This window comes from Amphibalanus amphitrite, unplaced genomic scaffold, assembly GCF_019059575.1.
Source record: "Amphibalanus amphitrite isolate SeventyFive unplaced genomic scaffold, NRLGWU_Aamphi_draft 000470F_arrow, whole genome shotgun sequence".
In the NCBI taxonomy this organism is placed as follows: Eukaryota; Metazoa; Arthropoda; class Thecostraca; order Balanomorpha; family Balanidae; genus Amphibalanus; species Amphibalanus amphitrite.
This window is the reverse complement of record NW_024881964.1, coordinates 412,321-434,763: the sequence shown is the minus strand read 5'-3', so window position 1 is coordinate 434,763 and position 22,443 is coordinate 412,321. Positions and strand designations below refer to the sequence as shown.

Here is a 22,443-nt window from a genome sequence, read left to right as displayed (position 1 = left end):
CGACATTTAACCCGCGAAAACCTGGCCATCCATGCAAGCATTCATACTGAATTTGAATAGGGAAGATCAGTACCCATATATGGAACGCTCAACGCACTGGAGCTGAGAATCTTGACTGGGGCATACTTATTGCAAAGAAATTTCGACATCGGTTAGATTTTGGCTACCTAGTTACTCTCCGACTACATTCGAATCGAATCAGCCCGGAACGACGGAACTGTGAACGGAAGACCGATCATTACAACCCGCTAATCAACATCATGGCATGCACTGGCGGTTCCAGGGGAGGCCGCACCCGCAATCGACGACCCCCCCCCCCCGCACCCGCAATCGACGAAAATTCAAACGTTTTTTTTAGAGTAAAAGGAAAACACAGCAACTTATATTGGGAGAAGTTTGTTTTAAACTGTACGAGTTCGTAAAGGAATCGAAATCCGAGGAGTTGTGTGAAATGATGAGTTCAATGTTTTTGGTGATATGCCTCCTGGGTCCGAAACCGCCTTTTTCGATCCGCCAGTGATGCCATGCATCTGTGGATTGAAGCTTGCCGCTTCTGTGATTATATACCGATGGAAGGCTTCAGGCTTGCAGTTGAATGCCACTGGTGCAGCCGCATTCCGTCGTTGTCCAGCCGTCCGTCCAGCCAGGAGCACAAATCTCTCATCCTTACAAATTTAGACCCATTCGGGCAAATTTCCTTAAAATTTGTCATGACCTCTAGATGACCTCAGGTCCACCGATTTTAACAAAAAACCTGTGTTGCATATGATATAGCACTCGATGGCCTTAGCATGTCCTCAAATAGCATGTTTGACTCAAATCGATGAAGAACTCTAGTTTTCATGAACAAAATTGCTCATTTTAAGTGCCATTTTGACAATGTACCGGTTTCTCTGACCTTGTGACCCGACCTGAGGTCACTGGAACTTAACCCGCGCCCTGGTGGGGTCTGTTTATAACGCGACCTGGTGGGGGGGGGGCTATTTTTTGCCCCCCTTCGTATCTGCGAAACTACTGGACGGATCCGCAAAATTCAAACGGCGTTCGAAAGGCCTGTCAAATTTGTCGAGGGAAACCAAATTTCATTGACCTCGGGGTCACCGATGACGTCACAGGTCAGGTCAAAGATGAAATGTTTCACCGTTCACGGGTCTTCTAGGGAATGCGCTATAACACCGAGGAAAACGCATTTTGTCGAGAATCAGCGATAGGGCGTCAGTTGCCTAGTAGATATGTTGCTATTAGAGGTCACTGATAATACCAGGTCAGGTCACAGGTCAGGTCACCAAGGGTCACAGGTCAGGTCACATGATCCCAACTTTACTAAGGTTGTGTGATGCATGTTTTATGGCCAATTTTTCATTTCCAACTCAATGGTGTTGGTTATAAGACTATCAGGTACGGCTTAGGCCACTTTCTGGTGAAGTTCAGGTCAAGGTCAGGTCAAGGTCATGCCAAAAAAGGTCAAATTTTAAAGTTGATAGTTTTGCGTAAAATGGGTATTGATTCGATGCAGCTCGTCACGGGGAGTCTAATGGTGGTCTTTGTTTTGCTCTACGGGGTCTAGAATTGCTAAAAATTGAGTTTCAAAATTTGACGTCATCAATTTTAAACAGTTTTTTCGCTATAACTTCGCCAAAAAAAGAGGTATCAATCTCGAATTTGGTATGTGGATGGAAGGCGGTAAGGACTATCACATATATTCCGGTTTTTGCGAAATTCAAAAAACTTTTTGGATTTTTCGATTATTATATCCAAAAAAAATACTTTTTGATTTTTGGGGGTCAAAATCCAAAAATTTCAAAAATCCGAGATAGAAGTTTTGTAGCCCTGTTGATTCTACATCTTTTATGTCTTTATCATTTTTCTGTATTTGCAAAGCTATAGGCCTGACAGCTCTTCCCGCGAAACCCTTTTTTGGGTCGAAAACGGCAGAACATGACGTCACTCTGACGTCATTTTCGGCCAACCTATCATAGCCTTTGGAAAAATTTTTGGTCACAATGTGTAAAATTGATGTCCGGGAGGGTACTGAAAGTTTGGTGACGATCGGCGCAGCGGTTCTGGAGATATAGCGAAAAGTCTGGAGGTGGGGCAAAAAATACCCCCCCCCCCCACCAGGTCGCGGGTTAAAACTCCCAGGTAGTGTGAAACATAAATGCCCCAAGTCGTGTCTGAAATTTGGTAGCGCTAATGTGCCATTGCACTTAAGATTACTTTACATTGCACTCACCGATAGGCGCGGGAATCGGGGGGGGGGGGGCAGTGTTGCCCCCCTCTTCTCTGGGGCCGCGGGGGCGGTGCCCCCATAACTTTGAGACGGAACCGCACTTTTTGCTAATGTTTTCTTCTTTTTTTTTTTGTTACATAAAGCCCAGGGACGAATAGTGGCCTAAAACCGGTGAGAGAACTATATTAGGGGGTCCTACCCTAGGTTGATCTCTATTATGGTGTGCTCCCCCCCCCCCCAGTCTGAAAGTAGTTCCCGCGCCCCTGGCACTGACGCTATCAATGATAAACTCTATCATTTAATTGCCCAATAAACTAGCTCAAATTTACTCTGATCTTGTACCGGTTTTTGTGACCTGGTGACCTGACCTGAAAGACTGAACCTGAAATTTTCAGGATAGGTGCCAAAAGGTTGCCCCAGAGGGTTAGGTAACCAAATTTGGCGGCGTTGTTTTTACGTTATTTGCGAAAAACCTTGGGGGGCTGCATCAACCCCTCACCGGGCGAGAGCTAATTCCAGGGAAACAGTAAATTTGTATCGATTCATCGGAGGATTGTTGGGGATGCATTTGATACAATTGCCCCCTCCCCCTCACTGGGCCCACAAGTAGGCGGTGACCGTCGCGTTGGCCGGCCTCCTCGTTCATGACCCGACCAACCAGTTTTTTTATATCGAAGCTCCGACGTTTCAATTAGACGGACTGACAGCAGCCGTTATATGTAACCAGTAAGGCCTACGCTAGCTGAGCTTGGTACGCAAGTTTCCGATTCCCGTACGGTCTCAGGCCGTCCGATCAGACAATTCCGGCCTCCGGGTCAGCGGAAGAGTTCGCATTAAAGTTTCAAACGCGTCCACCAAGACCGAACACGGCCTAGGTCCCCTATGGCGTTTTCACTCAAGAGTGTCGTAAAGGTCTTTTAAGAGACGGTCATGGGTAGTCGTTGGGATCCTTGAAAACGACATGGGATCCAAAAGGTTCTTAAAAGCCCTCTTCAGAGTTCAGACTGTTCCTATGGCCGTACTAGAGATGCCAATCGGATACCAACTTTTTGGTACACCGATACCATACCGATACCAACTTGGCATTTGTTTTTTTTTTCAAGGCTAATGCATTTGGTATTTTGCTGGTATTATGAACCTTTACTAGGGTATAAAAGGTTGAACAATCGGTAAAAAGTTGGTATTTCGCTCATGTTTTCAAGTTGGTTCGGTTTCGGTATTTCCTAACGGTTTTGGTTGGTATTTGGCTTGGTTTCGCTTTTCAGATTTTCTGCAATTGACATCGCTAATGGGTACCTAATGTTAGGATAGGGTCACGAGCCCTCCGCTTCAATCCCTCTGACCTGTTTTGCACTGCAGACGCCATAAAAATGAATATTTTCAGAAAGGTTCACTCATGATTCTGTACCTCAAGATAACTAATACACTTCATTTTGATGTTGCAGCTTCTAAAAAAAAGTTGTTACATATCTGCTTGCCCTGAAGGCGAAATGAAAGATGATTTAACATTAATTTTGGATAGTTTTGATTTAGTAGCTTATTGTTTTTCTGCGCATGCGCATTGGCGCTGACGCGCCGTTCATTTGCTTGTGTTCGGGATTTGCCACTGCTAGCAGCTGCTAGCTGAAAAGTCGCAATGTCATCAAATCACTGGTCAAATGTGCATTCCATACTGTTAGCGATAGCTGTGAGTATTATCATTGAGCAAAAGTTAGGGTCTTCGTTGTGTTTGTTGCAGAGTTGGTTGCAGAGTTGCAGATCTCTCTGAGTTGTCCTCTGTGCAACGGGGGTGGGTCTTTTGCATTTGGAGCTTGCATTTTTAGTGCAATAGCTGTTAAGTTTCTTTGCTGATATATACGTGCAGCGCTGATATCTTTAGAAGAAACTGGATGAGAAACTGTTGCTCATGTGATGATATGATTTTCGTATGTGCTGGGCGCCATGATAAAACTGCAATTTGTACTTGTTTACAGTTGAAGAGAAAATTGTATTGTAAACAAAGCTAAGGAAAGTCAGCTTTATGTCGGCGCCCAGAGAAACCACTTCAATTTTCTGAGATGAGCTACCTCGGTGGCAAGCAGCAGCCACCATTGAACCGATCAAGGCATCCACCAAGATATGGACCTCAGCAGATTTACCACAACCAGTATGGTAAGTCTCCGCTTTCCTTTGTTGATGGTCTTGCAGCGAGTTTTAATATGGGTTTGATATGCACCACTGTTAATCAATCCTTGATTTGTAACAGTTATCATTATTGATGTAAAAATTAACTGAGAAAAGTGTTGCAGACAAACTTCAAATCATAAGTAATTTTATCATACACACAGTTTAGATGCAATAGCATCTAACACACATCTGATGCATAGCTCAAAACAGTGGCTTTTTAACCAAAGGGAGGTGATGGTACACCACATTTTATTAATTTTGCACTCTGTTGCCAATTTTCTGGGCAGATAATAGCTGAGTGCAAGGGTTGAAAATGATAATTCAATTTTAATGTGTCATGAACAGGGAACGGCTCATTGTCCTTAGATATTAAATTGTTTCCAAAATAAATTTGTGCTAAAATGTTAAGATGCCAAGAAGTCTAGATTGAGATTATATCTCCATCAGGCACCTACCCAGCCAGCAATTTTGCTCCGGGCCCAAGCAGGCTCAAGTGCGGATTGCCCGAGATTTTTAGTCGGGCTAAAGTCGGCTAGGGCTTGGGCTAAAGTCGGCGTATGACACAAAAACGCCGACTAAAGCCCATGCTCTGCCGGAGGTATGCCCGCTCTGCGAGCTCCGGACAGCCGTAGTTTAGCCCTAGTTGAGCGACGATTGGCGTTAGCCCGATTTAAGCCCGAGCAGTGAATCCATTTATATAATGGTGATTACTCTGGGCCCGAGCGGGCTGAACTCCGGCAAGCCCACTCTGTGTGCCCTGTCTATCCCGACTTAAGCCATATTTCTGCCGATTTTTGTATTTCTGCCGATTTTTGACGATCACGCACCTATAAAGAATATTACCATCCGTAATCCTACAGCACCACCAGTTACCCCCGCCACACTTAAAATCATGGATCAACGTCGTACCGCGTTACAGCAGTTCGGTAGAAAGTCGGAGGTTTACAAAGACTTAAACCGAACTGTCCGGGCCGCAGTGCGACGAGACCGACGCGGCGAACTTCACAGAGAGATTAGTGGGCGGGGTCCCAACAAGGTGTGGAAAAGTATTAGGTCGGTTGTGGCTGGTAAGAAAGACGGACCTAGTGTTCAACCTGATGTATCGGCTGACGTTTTAAATTCTTTTTTCGTTTCTGTGGGTCCCCGCGTCGCTACAGAGATCCGTGACCAAAATCCAGTTGTTGAGCAAATTGGCCGTTTGCCGCGTGTCGTAACCGGTAGATTTAAGCCCAGACCTATCTCTCTCGGTGAACTCGGTCACACCGTTTTCAATATGCGCAATTCTGCCGCCTGTGCGTCTGATGGCGTCTGCATTCGCATGCTGAAAACTGCTTTCCCATCTATCGGTGACGTTATCCTTCACATCATTAACACTTGCATCTCAAGGTCCGATATCCCCTTTCATTGGAAACACTCTATAGTTCACCCCATCTTCAAGTCTGGAAACCCATCTGATCCCACTAATTTCCGACCTATCTCCTTAGTACCTGTCATTATGAAGGTGGTCGAGCGAGTCATTCACAAACAGCTCTATCGCTATCTCTCCCAAAACCATCTTCTGGCCAATACCCAGCACGGTTTCCGACCCCGGCACTCAACTGAGACAGCACTTCTGTCCGTCAGTGACCAAATCCTGGCCGCCACCGATAGGGGGGATGTCTCTATGCTATGCCTTATTGATTTAAGCAAATGTTTTGATGTCATCAACCATGAGTTATTACTCGCTAAATTGGCAATGCACGGCATAGAGACATCCTGGTTCGCCGCTTATCTCCAGGGTCACACACAGAGTGTGTCATTGAAGGACGAGTCCGGTCGCCGGGTATTATCACAACCTCTCCCCAACTCTATGGGCGTCTTTCAAGGCTCGGCACTCGGTCCCTTACTCTTCACGGTATTTTCCAATGATCTATCACTTTATTCTGAGGATGCAGCAGTCTTCCAGTACGCTGATGATACTCAATTGTTGGTGAGTGGCCCTTTAAACGACCTTAGGGGACTCATCTCGCGCTTGGAAGCGTCACTGGCGTCTCTCGACCATTGGTTCAGTGCAAATGCTCTTAAAGTAAACACTGCTAAAACTCAGCTCATGGTTTTCGGCAGTCGGCAAAATTTGAGAAGCATACCTGCTTTCACCGTTTCTTTTCGCGACACCAAACTAGTGCCATGCAAGCAGGTGGGCAACCTGGGCGTTATCTTCGACGGCACCCTGTCCTGGGACGCGCATGTGTCCGAGCTCAGTCGCCGATGCACGGGTCTCCTAATTGGCCTCTCCCATGTCCGCCACTACCTCCCCGACGGTGTCACCAAGACACTAGTGGTGGCTCTCGTCATGTCACGGATCCAGTACTGTCTCTCCGTATTTGGTAATGGTAGCCAAAAGAACTTCGATCGCATTCAGAAAATTCTTAACTTTGCCGCTAGAGTCATTTTCGGTCGCCGTAAATTTGATCATGTCTCCCATCTCCGGGACCAACTCGGCTGGATGGCACCTAAAACAATGGCTGAATACCATACCCTTATCACGGCGCACAAGGCCATCCAGAGAGGTGAACCCGAGGAGATCGCGACCCTATTTTCCAAAAATTCCCAAACACGAGCAAGGTCTACTCGCCAAGACCACCTTTTCCACTTACCGCGACCCCGACTAGAGACCGGAAAACGTAGATTCGCCTACCGTGCCGCGGCGCTCCTAAATACTCTCCCCCTCGAGCTAACGCAGTTGCCTCCAGCCAGATTTGCCCGTGCTGTAAAAAAGGGGCTTAAGCCTAGCCAGAGTAGCCATAGTAGCTAGCCTCATGACTCTTGGACTATGAAAGGCAAACGAGTCTGTGTGTACATAGTTATGAACGCGGCTTCGTGCGGGTTACACCAAGTATGTGCGTGTTCGGCGTTCGCGTTGTGTATTTCGTATCCGTAAGTGTGTGCGTTTTCTTGTGTAGGTACCTATTTCTTGTGTTATCTTCAACCAGCTCGGACTCGGAGTGTAATCGCCACGCCGATTGTGGATTGCTCTTGATCGTCAATACATACATACATACATACATAGAAGTGAATGGGGTTTATACATTGCAAACTGCTGTGGCTTTGCTCGGGTTCGGCTCGAGTGACGGCTCCTGTTTTCTCAAGTCTCGACTTGACTTCATCTTGCTTTTGCTTCACACTGGATCAAGTAGCAAGGAGCAGCCAATGCACTTTCAGCAGGTCGTGCGGTTTCAATGCATATTTAAAATTGTTAGGGTCACTCATATGCTCTGTTAAAGGGACTATCCCACCTTTAAAGGAAAAGGGCCACCTTTAACATGGGGATTGAAACTGAGATAGCCATCTTGTAGCCCGTGTCCGAAAACCTATTTGTATACCTCCTTACGGCCGATTTCGGCCTCCATTCGTAGTTATCGGCAATTTTAAAAGAAAATATGCCAGGAATGCGTCCTTATCCCAGGAATGCGTTCTTATCCGACAATACAGCCACCCGCGGCGAGGCTTTGGGTTTTTACCAATCAGCTCCAACCAGCTCAGCTTTAACCAATCAGCTTATCTGACACAATCCGACGAGTCTGTCTTCTGAACGCTGATTGGCTTGAGTGTGACGTCATCACTATGCCATCATACAGTAGGTGCCGTAGAGAGTATCAACATAGTACCAATATGTTAAATAGTTTTAAATACTTTTTCGCGAATTGTGCACTTCTGGCACCAGTTTTAAAAAGAAAATGAAAAATAATAATGTCAAAATGAAAAACAACGATATCTTCATATTTCACGAAGGTGGCCCTTTTCCTTTAACATGGGGTTTGAGTTGAGATAGCAAAGTTTGCGGCGAGGTTCAGAAACCACTATCTATCTAGGTTGCAACCCCCGCGGCCTCTTGGTGTTGAAGAAATTCGTTCCCTTCATTTGAAAATGGGCCTTGCGCAAGGCCCTATCTTCAACATGGAGCGACCGTTAGTGTGACGTCACCTCGTTTAGTCATTCTGATTTAAATGGTTTTGTTCGTTGAAAAATCTCTTAAAACTTGGTTTGAACTTTGTTGTGGTGCCTACGGAGTAAAAAGAATCAGCTTTATGACAGTAATGTGGCCTGTGGAAGGAGGTAATTTTGTGCTGTGACGTCACATATTTGAAAATTTGTGTTTGGAATATGGGAAGCCTACGATGTTTAATGAAAAATAAATGCCAGAACCGTGTTCCTGGTCATTCAATCTATAAAGTCGGGCACAATTTAACTGGTTTTAACAACATTTTAGAAGGTGGGATAGTTCCTTTAACCGGTCATCGAGGCTCGAGCATTGCAAAAGGAGAGTAGTGGTTGACTTTGATTGAATGTATATTTCAAACGACTACAGACACGTCAAATCAAACACAAATACATGAAACAGTGGACCGCAAACTGCAGCAGTAATATGGCATGAGTCATTAAAAAACGCCATCAAAACTATAAAACAATCACATCTCACAAGACCCGTTAGCCTCCCTCCCCGTTCATAATACTTGGTTAAACACTCAACCGAAAGCATAAAGTAAGGACAGCAAGTAATCGCTCATAAGACATACCTAAAGCAATAAGCAAACAATCGTTTATAAGGAACTTCACTCTGGTGAATGGGAGCTTTGGAGACTTCTGGCTCCTCCACACACACACATCTGCAGTAGGTGGTCGGCCAGCTTTCGGCGCAGTTTCCGTATATGTAGGTATACCTACTTAATTATAAGCAGGCAGTTTCCGCTAAACCACTTGGCGAGGGCGACTACGGCGTCCACCCGGTCCTGGTTTGTATAACTATTCCATTTTTTGGAACCATTTGCTCTAATGGTACGTACCTGAAAAAGAGATTAATTGGTTTAATTTACATTGCATGTTTACTTGAAAAATAACTTATTGATGCTGTAAAAGCACTTCTCATTGATCCGTATAAAATGTTCATTTAATTTTAAATGCGGACAGAGAATGAGCGTGCTCGGTGACAAGTAGATAAATATTTGTGTTTTGTATTTCATTTTCCTGGGTCAGAAGTGCTGGTATTTCACAAAGATATAAAGGCACGGAATGCAGCTTTTCTGAGCGAGGGTATAAGTCACCAGGCTGAACAGCTATTCAGCTTCATGTTTGATGGCGTCAAACTCAGTCAAAATCATGACGTTTACATACGATCAAGCGCACCATTCAATACACTTACCTACCGTAAAACTCCATGCCAGTCCACTTGATAAGAGCAGTGAGCACTATCCCTTCTTCGCGCTGTCACACGCGCCCAAACATCAACCACCAAATGCCCCAACACCGGTGTGTCGTTTCGTCGCACAGCGCGCAGACTGTCACAAACGCTGCACATGATTGGCGCAGAGCTGCGCATGCGCGAACAGCCGAACAAGTATGGCTAAGCTCCGGCTTTACTCCAGTTAGCCGAAGGACACAGCCAGCTTGATCAGCCCGCGCTCCGCCCAAGTTAAGCCTGTTTTGGATGCGCGGGCAGATGTCGGGCTGAGCTACTGCTATCCGCACGTGGGCATAGCCGCGGCATGCCCCAGCTCAGCCCTAGTAAAAAATACATTGGTTTTGATCAAAGTGGGCAAACCCAAGCTAAGCCCAAGCTGCCCGACGCTTGCCACAGTTCAGCCCAAGCGAATTGCTGGCTGGGTACCTACTGTTTCTTTTTTCCTTATTCCTTGGTTACAGGGTGATTGAGATTGGGATTGCATTACAATTATGCAGGCCAGGCAATCTGCCAAATGTGGCATGTGCATGTGTGTTATGCATGGCTAATGCCCATTAGGTATTCATTTCTCAATGTTATGCATAAATTAAATTTTATGCATAAATTATGTTTATTTATGCATAAATTTTATGCATAAATTTTTACCTTGAATAAACTATGACTTGTGTGTTTGATACTATTTTTAGTTTTGTAGTAGTAAGAATTTCATTTTTTAGGCATAGGTATTTTTGTTCACATTTTAGGAGTGAATTATAGCAATCCCAATTCCATTGCAATTTACTCTTTTCCAGTTTGTCCATGCTCTTAAAAGCCTGTATCAATTGCATTCTCATGGAATGTATTATTGGTCATGAAGCTATTGAAGTATAGCCTGTCTTACCTAGAAGTTCTTACCTAGAAGTTAGAAGGAGAGACAAGGCCCTTGTCTCTCCTTCTAAATCCCTTGTCACAAGGGAGCAGGAAAGCTCATGGTGATACCTCTCCTCTTAATTGACATAAAGTAATCATGCCAGTTTTTGAATGATCCTCTCTGCAGCAAGGAAAATGCAATATGCATGTTGATATAACTTAAGATTCTCTTATTAATACCTGCATAATAACAGTGGAAATAGTTACTTTTCCTTCCTTCTGTGTTGACTGATGTTCTATAGGCTAAACATTTTATGAAAAACTGAGCCTCAAATAAGTGCTGCTTAGCCATACCAGCACAGGTCTTCTCGGTCAGCACCTGCGCGGTACCCGCTGGTAATCAGGGGCACAGCGGAAGGACTGGCGGGTGTGTGAGGTCTACAAACACCGGGCCCCGAATAACCCATGTATCGAACTGGCAGAGAGCCGTCTGCCGGGTGGGTGTAGTTCCCTTGTCGGACCCTGGAGTCAAAAGAGGAACAGTTTCCCGTTTCCCTCACTGACAGGTGCCGGGGACGCACAGGGCGTGTGTCACACCGACAGGGGGGGGGGGGGGGGGATACCGCTGCACACCGGCCTGACTCATCGCTCGAACCTGCAGTGCGCCGCCGTTCGGGGTGTCCCCTCCCTCCCGGCATCGACAGTGCACCTCGCAGGTGGTCGTGCCGCCGTTAGAGCCGCCCTTAGGCGTGCCTCTCGGGGTCGGCCGTGCCGTGTGGGCGCCGGGCTCGCCGGCCAGCGGCCGTCAGTCCTCCATGCCGCCGCCCGGCGCTGCAGACAGCGGCGGCGTGTGACCTTGCTTTGAGCGGGCCACGTGATAGCGGCGGGCGATGGCCGCCCGGCACGATCTTTGTCCTGCGGTCGGCACTGAGCAGCGGCGGCCGACGGTGCCGACACCGCCCCTGGGAGTGTCTCTGGCGGCTGACTCAGCTCGCCCGGCGCGGTTTTTGCGGCGCCGTCTGTTTTGGCGCGCCCGGCCGGTCGGTGGGGCAGCTGAGCGCGGTCGGTCGCCGACCCCGACTGCCGACCTTGACGCCGGCTCGGAGCGGACCGTCCGGCGCGCACTGCGTACGCACCGGGCCCGCCGGCGGCGGCCGCGTGCGTGGAGCGCCCGTTATGTGCGGCGCTGACAGACTGACAGACAGACGGACGGACAGCGCAGGAGCGCGGGTGCAGCCGTACCGCGCCGCCCCGGGCCGGATGCTTTGTTTGGGAAGTGGCGCCGCAGGCCTGGTGCCAGGGGCCGCCGGCTGGCTGCTGGCGCGGCGGGCGGATGGTCTGTTTGTGGTGCTCGTCAGGTGGCTGGCCGCCCAGGAGGATGCAGGGAACCCTGCCGCCGCGCTGCGCCACTGGCATCCGGGGAACACTTTCTTAACAGTGGTGAAAGACCTCTCGTCTCGATGACGAGTCTCCCCCCCCCCCTTTGTCCGTATCCTACGTTTTGAACTGCTGAGAACTCTCCGCAGTTGGCTCGGTAGTCTGTTGATCAGCTGATGGTAGTGGCGTCACAGGCGGCTGGCCCAGCTCTCTGGCAGAGCTGGCAATGTCCGCCGCGAGTGTTCCCACGTTACCAGCTGAGGTCAGTGACCCCGCGGCACAACCCCAGTGCACTCCGAGTCGACCCGATCAGGCCGGACGGCAGGCTGCTGTGCCGCTGGTGGTCTCCCCACAGCACGGTTCGTGCCATGAGTCCTAGGCGGTCCGCCGCCGGCCGGCGCCGGTAAGCTCCGGTGCAACTCTGCCGGCCGGCCGGCCGAGCTGTCTTTGTGACGTCACAACCCACGTGCTGCCGCGGCCAGGGAGGGGGGTTGCGGGGGGCTTTAGCGATGACTGCTGCAGTGGGACCCGCGCGGCGCTACACGCTCTCAGTCGCCTTGTGCGTGAGCTGAACCGCACGGTAACAGTGGCGACTGCAGGCTCCGGACGGAAGGGGGTCGTTGCACGGAGTGGCGGCCGCCCCTGCCCACAGCGAGGGTAATGACCCCAGCCCGAGCTGCGCTGCGGAGTTCGGTCGGGGCGCCAAGGGGCTGTCTCGGTGGGTACGGTGGGAGGACGGCCGCTCTGTACCGAGTCCGGGACCGCCGAGCGCGGCACAGAGCCGACATGACACGGCGGAGGGACCGGTGCCGCCGCGCCGGCCCCCGTATCAGACGTTTTTTGTGTTTGTTATCGTTTGAGACGGCGGTTCGGTGGTCGCTGTCCGTGATGAACTTGAAAGCCAGCGTCGGAACACAGGGATGTGAGCCGTAGATTGGTTGATTGACACTGTCTAGCATTGCTCGAACTTTTGACACAGTATCTTGTGAAAACGTCGGTAACGATACATAAAATGTGAATACGTCATTACACCTAATTCATTTGTCCCCAACTTGAGGCGTGATAGCTTTATGTTGTATATAAAATTGAAGCAAAAGCAACCATTTCCCATTATTGTAGTGTAGTGATAAGTACATTACATAAGTAGTGTACTTAGTAGTGTACCACTTAGTAGTGTACACTACATAAGTAGTAGATAAGTAAGTGATTAAGTGTTGGTGTGTTTTCGAGATCGGCGAGCTCGGTAACATAATTTATTTTCCATCTCACTCGCACTGCTGCCTAAATTAGCCATCCCTACCTCCTAGCCGGGCTCTAGCCGTCTGCTATCGACGTTCTGAGCGCCTCCAGGACTTTCTTGACCCACTACGGCGAATCTTTGAATTGTTGAGGCGAACTCCAATCGTGACTTATACGGCGGTGTTTGAGAAGTTATCGGCCACATTGATCATAAATAATTCAAGCTAGTTGAGATAACGAATCATCCTTTTCTAGCTAGCATATTTTGCCGTTCGGATGAATCGACCCCATGTGTTAGCCGTTGAATTTTGCCGGCCTGGCAGGTCTGGAGCTGTAAAATATTACCAATAGGCCGGTGATTGGGTGAAGGAGTGGGCATAGCGCCAGCGGGAAATGACAGTCTGACTCATCGATGGATTGGTGAACTTTAGGTCAAAGCTACGGTGTCTATCGACCCGAGAATGATTATGATAATTGATATGCATGGTTTAAAATTTGAATGAGTTGTCTTCATTCAACCGGACATGCATTCGGACAAAACAGTTAAGCCGTTTGCCGTGAACATTGTGTTGACATGAGCTGTATGAGTCTGTATGCAGTATGAGTCGTCACGTATGCTGTATGAGTCACGTCACTGTAGTTTCGGAATGTCGCCTGTGCTACGGTGAAGGTCGCCTGTCAATCTACCCCATGTGGCAGCGGAACACCCACAAATAACTTGTTTGTCGGTCGGAATATGAGTGTAGCTCCCAGCAGCTTTGCTTCATTCAACAGAACCCTGATAGGAATCCCGTAACTGTCGCTGGGGTGCGACCCATTTCGAGTCCAGTGATTCTCTCAGACGGGTACCGTTTAGAGTTGGCATTTCGTTTCGAGTTCCGGCTATCGAAATGGATGGCGCCGTTCTGCGATTGCCTGTCGCCCGGACTGACGCCGTTCATAGCCTGTCCAACTCGGGACGTGTCCCGCTCGGAGCCCGAGATCGCGTTCTGTTCCGAGTTCCGGTTGTCGCTCCGTACGCGGCCAGTGATTGGGATATCCCGAGTTTGTTTCGTGGCACCGTGTTGTTCAGAGCTGGGGCGGTGGCGCGAGTTGACGCAGTGCGGTCCACCATCCGGCGCTGAGCTGATAGCCGCCGTCGGCGTCTGCCGGCGGTCAACACGGATCGATAGCGGTCGGTCCGGCCGGCCCGCCGCGGTCCGCGGGTGTGAACTGGCGGTGTTCCGGCCGGACCAGCCCGGTATGCCGGTATCCGGCGGCCCGTGCGACCTTCACAGCATGGCGGCGCTATTTTTGGCCGCCGCCGCCGGCTGATGCCGCTCGTGCACGCCATCTCACCGCCTGTCCTCTGCCGCCGTCCTCATCGCGCTCATGGACAGCGAGAGGCCGAGCTTCGCCTCCCAGCTATTGCCGGGTGGCTGTGAGAGCTGCTGGTCCGTCTGGTTCAGCCACAGCGCTGGAATGTCGGGCTCAGCCACAGACGGATAGTACGGCCTGGCTACTACAGGAAGCGGCGCACGGGTGGTTTCATGGCCGCTCAACTGCCGCGGGGAGGTAGCGCGCTGCTGATGCTCGCGGTTGTATTCATGCAGCGGGGCCGGGGCACACAGCCGCTATCAGGGTTCAGAAGTGGCCAATACCCTAATTTTCGACAAATTTTAAAGCGTGATTTTTTCACATTTTCTGGTCGTAAATTGATCAGACTGTATAAAATATCATCCAGAAAAAATATTACTCATTCTGGCACAGATTGGTGGGCTCCCAAAGAACACCGTTTTGTTTTGCTCCGTGAGACCGAACTTGTGCTGCGATTTTCATGTAAATGTTGACGAGTCTCCCGTCATATTCTTTGCTTGAAAATGCGTAAGTAAGATATCAGCTGAAAGGGGAAAATGTGCGGAATCCATTGGTAACAAAAGTGCATCTAAAAAACTTCCCAATCAGTTATTATAAGCTAATTGTTGCACACTTGCACAAAGCAGAAGGGCTTGAGGATTTAAATATTTACATAGGCCTACCAAAAAACGCACAGCGTGCTTCACATCGAGACAACGTCCATAACATATACCGTACAATTGTGATTCATTTGCTGAAAAAATTAGGTCGGCATTACACTGCCGGCAAAAGTTATTGCAGTTCTAGTGACGCTAGGTCGCCGCCCGGCCGACCCCGGTCAGGTCGGCCGGGCGACGGCCGTGCAGCTGACGTCCGTGCGGTTCGGCAGCTGACCAATCAGCTGCGAGAGAGGAGCGCGGTCCGTCTAATCGCCCCCGGCAGTTGCTTGTGCTGAGGGGTGCTCGACGCTCGTGTCGATTGCATTTGTTGGTTGTCGATTGTCGAATGACTTGTGGGTATACTTTCTGGTGACCAATAAATGTACGTCGTCTTAACAGAATGTAGTCTGATCAAATTCAATAAAGCAAAAAGACATCCAGCCAACAGAATATCGTAAGAATGTCCGATATGGTTGATAACATTCAGAGTTTTGGGGAGCAGCCATCGACCAGAATGAACGTCATTGGCTTTTGTATGTAACATTTGCATTGCTTTTGGAAAGTTTCAGTCAGATATCTTCAGAAATGGCAATGTTATTGGCTTTTGCATTTTACCGTAGTCAGTTAATCACAATTTTCGATATTGCAAAGGCAATTTCAGTACGTTCTTGACATCGAAAACCAAAATGAATAGCATCATCGTGTTCCAGAGCTCAAATTGCATCCGATGCACATCTTTTTTGTTGATAATGCTCAACTTCAAAATTTGACCTTTTTGACCTCGCCGTGACCTGACCTTCATTTGTCGAATGGAAATAGTTTCGAATCGGACGACCCAGATGACATCATTTGTAGATGCTTTTGCCGAAATGGACCATTAAAGATGTGTCGCATGACCTTAAAAATGTATACATTTCCTTCCATGACCCTTTCCATGACCTTTTGTGACCCATGACCTTTCCATGACCTTTTGTGACAAAGTTAGGTTTCGTTTATCAGCTATTCCTATCAGAAGCCGTTTGAACTTTTAGTATTGAACGAGTAGTTTCGAAGACAGCAGGGAAGCTATGCAGAATCCCCTCCCGAGTCACCCACGTTATGGGATATACCCGTCATCCGCGGATTACAAGCAAAATATTTTTTACGGCAATGATGTATCAGCATGGATGCTCATACGTTCCCATATGTGACCTTACGGTTGACTTCACATACAATAAAAAATTCCTTGGCAAAATGTCAACTGGTTAACGAGTTATCGCATTTTGGCCACTTCCAAACTCAAATAGCGGCTGTGTGCGGGGGCGCGCTGACGCATGCCTCAGCCGGGCGGCTGGTCTCGGAACGCGGGGGAGTCCGGTGCGGTACCTCACTTCTCGGACGTTCTCAGGCGGTGACAGGTGGTGTTGGGGCCTTGCAAAACGCCTGTGGTATGTTCGGGAATGCGCACTAACATACTGCCCCGTAGTGTGAGGTCCGCGCTGACTGACAGCGTGTTATCAGCGCCTCTTCACCCTAGCCCAGGGTCCTGAGCTCGGCACGGAGCTGGGAACTGGACGGAGCTCTGTTAGCTGGGTAGCGGATTCTCCGCCGCTGTCACAGGAAACTGTCAGTATACCCGGTTTCGGGGAGAAATCGTCGGAATGCGGTGCAGTGTGGGAAATAGAGATGCAGCCTTTTCCTGAAAGTCAGTCCGGCGCTGTTACTGGGCAGCCCGGGGCTCCGACTAGTGGTGCTCAATGCAAGACCCGGCGTAGTTATGGCTGAGCTCAGACATGATAAGTCATCTTGTGTTTGTTGTTTGACATGTGATTTACATCACATGTCGGCTGATGTTTTGTGATATTGCGGTAAAGACAGTGGAAATCGGAAGTTGTCGTAGTTTTTTTTTTTGTATTTAGTATAATTGGTGCCGTGCTGTGTCATGGCTAAGTATTAAGTAATTTATAGCTTTTAGTGATGCCTTATATATAGGTACTTTGCCTCAGTCACATTTTTCGGTGTTTCTTTTTCATATTCTTCTGGTCAAGGCTCTCACGACTAAACAGCTCGGATTCGTATATTTTCATTGCAGTTCGGGGGTTAGCTGCTGGGACCCTATCACATATCACCAGGAGAGGAGCCCTGGTCATATGACCGGATAATAACCGTTGAGTTGACTTGGTCGGTTGGACCGTTTTACGCTGTCATCATCCCGGTCAGATGGAGCCGTTTCAGCTGTTTTTTTTTTTTCGGAGTGTGGGAGCTTTCGGTCTCAGTCTAACTCATTCCCCACACATTGGCGAGCTACACTTTCTTTGCCGACTCGTTCCATCCCGATGACTGATCTGCCTTGTTAGGTTTTCGGCTTGCTTTCAAATCCGCTGATGTGCATTTTGTTTACATAGAGCTATAGAGGCCAGCTGAGGGATGCGACAGACTTGGTTTTGTGATTCTGTAAAGCACGATTACTAACTGGCATCGCCTGACTGCATGATAAATTCGCTCGCCACGCTTAGTTAACAATCCCGTGACGATTCCTGTCAAGTTTGATGTCATCTTTTTGTGTAAATCAGCGGAACGCTTTGCACGAAAGGTTTATATGTCGTGATTTCTCCAACCTCAAGGGCATGGCTTTCAACCTCTATCAAGACGTATTATCCACCCATAGATCCTATCCATCATCAGAACATACTTTTACTGCAAATATCCAGTTTCATCGGAGCTTGATTTAAAAGTGCAGTACTGGAATAATGAAGACATACTTGTTTCGGTAATAGCATTGCGATAAGGTTTTCCATGAAGCTCTAGAATCTGAAGAGCGGTGTACATGAACCATTTTTAGGACCACATGAATGTCTGACATTTGAACAATGTATATGTATTGTGGAACGCTGCTTAATTAAGTTGGTAACTCTGAGGGATGTCGTGCATACTACATATATCCGATTCTCTCTCTATATCTTTGTACGGTATATCGGCTAGTTTTTATACCCTTGACGTCACGCCTGCCACTAATAGTGCAGGTCGCGGGGCGAACGCGTGCACACGTGCATTATTGACGTCTCCCTGTCTGTGACTGGCGTCATTATGAGGAGTCTGGATACGCAGTGGGCTGGCGGCGGCTCGTGGAAAGTGGGTCGGGTGCCGTGTCTACTATGAGTGCTGTCTGTCGGGGGGGGGGGGGGGTTAGAGGGAGAAGGGGTACTGTCTGGCGGACGGTTGTTTACCGTCTGCCCGCTGCTGGTACTACGGTGTGTCGGCGGGGTGGTTACTGTCGGTAGGCCAGATTTTGTGGCTACCGCTGCTATTTGGAGCGGTGTGGTGGTTACTTGTCTGTCGGAGGATTGGTTGCTGACTGTTGGTTGGTTCTCTGCCGATGAATCAGGCTAGCTGTGGCGGTGGTTCTGGGTATCTACTCATTCAGTAGGTCCGGGTATCTGTTATATGAGTTGGCCCGCGCCAGTTGGCATTTGGTAGGAGCGCAGTTCAGGGGCGGATCCAGAAAATCTCCAAGGGAGGGGCCATTAGAAACCAGGAGGCCCCCCCCCCATAATCCCACCTGTTGGAGGCCCCATCTTCCCACTTGTTGGGCCCCCCCCCCAAAAAAAAACTGCGTCTATTGAGCTTATCTAGCTGTTCAGGCAACATCTCAACATCTGTGCAGGCTTGGAGGCCCTCTGTGCAGGTTAGGAGGCCCTGTAAAAGTGGTCATCTCTGTGAGTATAAGAGACCTCCAAGTTATGAAAAGCTTTACCAATCTTCTAACAAAGAAGTCTTCTCAGCTAGTCTTCTAAGAAATAACTAAGTGGGTAGGTTAAAAAAAAAAAACTCATCGGATTTCGGCCACTTTATTTTCAGGAGGCCCCCTTTTCAGCTTTTTAACTTTTTAACTTTTTATTTTATTTTTGAAAAAAATCGGCCAAGGGGGGGGCCATGGCCCCCATGGCCCCCCCCCCTTGTATCCGCGCCTGGCGCAGTTGGGCCCGGGGTTGTTCTTACAGCAGGCGATGGGTCCTAGCGGGTCGCCAGGAGCGCAGTGGGGCCCAGTGTTGTCCCGGTGTCAGTCGGTGGGTACGCCGGCCACTGCGCCGCGTTCCCGGCGACCCCGGCCGGGTCAGGGACACCCTGTGCCGATCGATTTCTGAGGCGCTGGCTGGACCCTGTCCAATGGGAGTCCTTCGGGAGTCCCCTCCTCGGCTAGCTGTGAGTTGGTGGTGACTCACTGTCGGTGAGCGGCAGCCGGTGAGATGAGGTGCCGCCAGACTGACACCGGCCGCCGGAACTACCGGCCGCTCTCTCACTGGCCGCCGGCCGGTCCAGCCCGACTGGGTGATATGTTTGAGTTTTGTGGCCGGTCGGTGTACGCAGCCACAGGCCATGGCCAGTGAATGTATGGTATTGCGTCACTTTTGACGCAGTGAGACGCGTCAGACAGTTCGACACATTGGGATTGCCGATAAGTTTGGTACTGGTCCGTCCTCCCTGACAGCACTGTATTTACCAAGGTACCTATCAATACTGATTTATTTATGTCGCGACATTTCAACATCTATCGTTGTTGGCTGGTGTTTGACTCGGACACCCACTTCAGCCTCAAATAGATGATGTCAATCACGGAGTGTGTGATGTGTCACGGGAGGCCTTTTTAGACGTTGCCGACACGATCACCGATTCATACTCAACGGAGGTGCTGCTGTGTGAAATGGTAACCCTTCCTTGCACCAATAGTGAAATCCAAGTGTGCCAACGATGTTCCCTTTATGTGTAAGCATGCTTTACACACTGACTACGAGTATGTCGCTTTCACTCATACGTTCGATATGCATTACTTACCAGCGGGGAGTTTTGCGCTGTTGAACCGAAACCTTCGTAGTCTGTGCGTTCGTCCACTGACCGGTGTGTTTCTGTCTTTACAGAGAGACCGCCGGAAACAGGAGGAGGAGGGGTACCGCTGCCACAGCCCGGAGGGCGGTATAACGTGCCGCTGTCGGCACAGCCCCGCGGCTACGGGCCGCCCCCAGGTGAGACTGCGTACCAGTGGGGCTGCTGCAGACCATGCAGACCTTACAGATTAGTGTATTTATTGCTTACCACTGCCAAGTGAACCTATGATCAGTAGAGTGGCTACTTACTGAGGTAAACTTACTAATAAAATCACTACAGAAAAAATCAGTCGAGCTTTCTGGTCAATACGCCATCCACACATAATCGCCGGTGTACCCAAATAAAGGCAATAAAGCTGCGTGTTGAGTCAAAGTGATGCAGTCGCTCACTTCGCTGCCCTGCTGTTCAAGTGTAGCTGATCTGTGTCTCTCGTTTTCTAACCCGTCTGTCCGTGCACCTACAGGAGCGGGCGATGGCCAGCCACTCCAGTACATGCCCCCGCCGCGGCCCTACCAGCAGCCCATGCATGAGATGGCCAAACAGAACTGTGAGTGGCCATACTGAGTCCGTGGGGACCGCCGGTTGAACGGGCTGGATTAGGGAGGGTCTAGTGTAAAACAATGTAGTGTTTTTGTATGGGCTGATGACTGGTGCTCACTGATAATTTCGGTAAGGACTTGAATGTGTTGTATGGGCGATATTTGTTTTATGAATCGATGTATTGCGGACTGATGTTTGCTGTATATGGTGGAGTGTCGTTCGCTGTGTGGATTTCTGTATGACAGACTGTAGTTGTTCGCTGTGTGGTCTGACACTCGCTCCCCGTTGTCCGGCAGTGGAGCTGCCCTCGGTGCCGGGCTACCCTGGCCCGCACCAGCACCACCAGGCGCCGGTGCTGCGGCCCGGCGCGCCGCTGGTGACCGGCGCGCCCGGCTACAGCGCGCACCAGATGATGGCCGGGCCGCGGCCGCCGGCGCCCGCCCCCGGCTACCCGCCCGGCGGGCACGCCATCAGTATGCCACCGCCGCCGGCGCCGCACTCGGCAGCCGCCTTCAGCATGGCCGGCGGACTGCCGCCAGGACAGGTCAGAGGGGTGAGGACGAACTATCGGGGAGTGGGGAGACTAGGAGAACATCAGGGCAGGTCAGGGAGCAAAGGAGTTCTGTCGGCCTTGGAGAGCCACTGGTCACACCGGGACGTCGATGGTTCCTTGAGAGTCACTGTGTAGTCTAGGGAACATCGGGGCATCAAAGTTCCCAAGAAACTGGACTAGTGGTCAACTGACGGTAGATAAGAGATGGCTCTTGTTTGCCGCCTATTAGTCCCAATCTATTGATATATTCCATGTCATATGTCGATCAGGTGTACCGACTACCGATCAGTGCCACTAATGCCGATACGACCCTGTCCTGTTACTGACATAATGTCTGCCTTCCACAGGCGCCGCCGATGATGATGTTCTTTTCTCCGGGTCAGGTGCCGCCCGGCGGACAGGTGAGTCTCGGCCGTCTCTGCTGTCAATATTACCGTCTCAGGCCGTCTCCGCACATATTTGCTACTGGAGCTTTAGACGTCATCGAAAATAATTTTGCAATGCAGACTTGCAGTAGGGGTTAGTTGGGAGGGGTGGGGGGGGGGTGCCTGCTTCGTCCTTTAGCTGGTCGGTTAATAGTGTTGGGCAGGTCTACGGAATCGATAGGTTTTCGGTGACTCCGCCTCCGCCTTCCAAAAGTCAACCCGACACTGACTCCGGTCGGAACGCTCGACTCCGGCTTCCAACATCGACTCCGACTCTGACTCCGGTCGGAACTCTCGACTCCGAGCAAACCCGACTCCGTAGCCCTGGTGTTGGGTAATTGTAATTGCGCCACAGAACTACGATGGTGTGGTTTAATGTGTGTACGGTGGTTTTGTGTATACTTAGTTGTGCGCGTCAGGCCGGCCAATAACCATCCGTCCTCCCAATATGTTGCGTGCGTACGTACAGGCGCATACAAACGTCCCGGAGCTGACATACTAACTCATTTGTAACGCAGGATATGTGTGCCGGCATATCGCCGCAGCTAACTGAATCCCAAACGTTGATAACTACTCACTGGCTCATGAGCGAGGGCGTTGATGTCTTGCGACTCACTGCATTAATGTTTCATCACGTGCAATGCAGTCACGCCGAAACAGTTGCTGCGGACGCAAATTCTGCCACTCTGACTGTGGCCTGAACTCCGACCCCTCCCTTTGTGTTCCGGCAGGGTCACCCGGGCGTGCGTCAGGGGCCAACTGCCTACATGCCCACACCTCCCGTGTACTCTACCCAGCCACCATACCAGCAGCAGCTGACTGTCCAGCCTCCTCAGGGTGAGTACCGGCCTCCGAGCCACCGACGGGACAAGCGCTCGGCACATCCCACCGGGGGACGCTAGTAGAGAGCACAGGAGACCGAGTGGGGAGACGTGTTTTTCTATTAGTTTTCCGGTTATCCTGTGATCGCCATGCATCGGTCATCAGGG

The 22,443-nt window shown here is 49.8% G+C and overlaps 1 protein-coding gene across 2 annotated transcripts in view; it reads left to right on the top strand.

Moving 5' to 3' along the window:
- Positions 1-3,961: 3,961 nt before the first annotated feature.
- The window catches only part of LOC122392129 (eukaryotic translation initiation factor 4 gamma 1-like), a 33,131-nt gene continuing 14,649 nt past the window's right edge, over positions 3,962-22,443 (top strand). The window contains exons 1-7 of one of the 2 annotated variants that reach the window (XM_043386697.1): positions 3,962-4,019; positions 4,204-4,381; positions 19,969-20,073; positions 20,400-20,483; positions 20,773-21,020; positions 21,377-21,430; positions 22,186-22,291. In XM_043386697.1, coding sequence (XP_043242632.1) covers positions 4,288-4,381; positions 19,969-20,073; positions 20,400-20,483; positions 20,773-21,020; positions 21,377-21,430; positions 22,186-22,291 — 691 coding nt within the window. In that variant the 5' untranslated portion in view covers positions 3,962-4,019; positions 4,204-4,287. Of the gene's footprint in view, positions 4,020-4,203; positions 4,382-19,968; positions 20,074-20,399; positions 20,484-20,772; positions 21,030-21,376; positions 21,431-22,185; positions 22,292-22,443 lie in introns of both variants that reach the window. The other variant, XM_043386696.1, reaches the window with a different exon arrangement.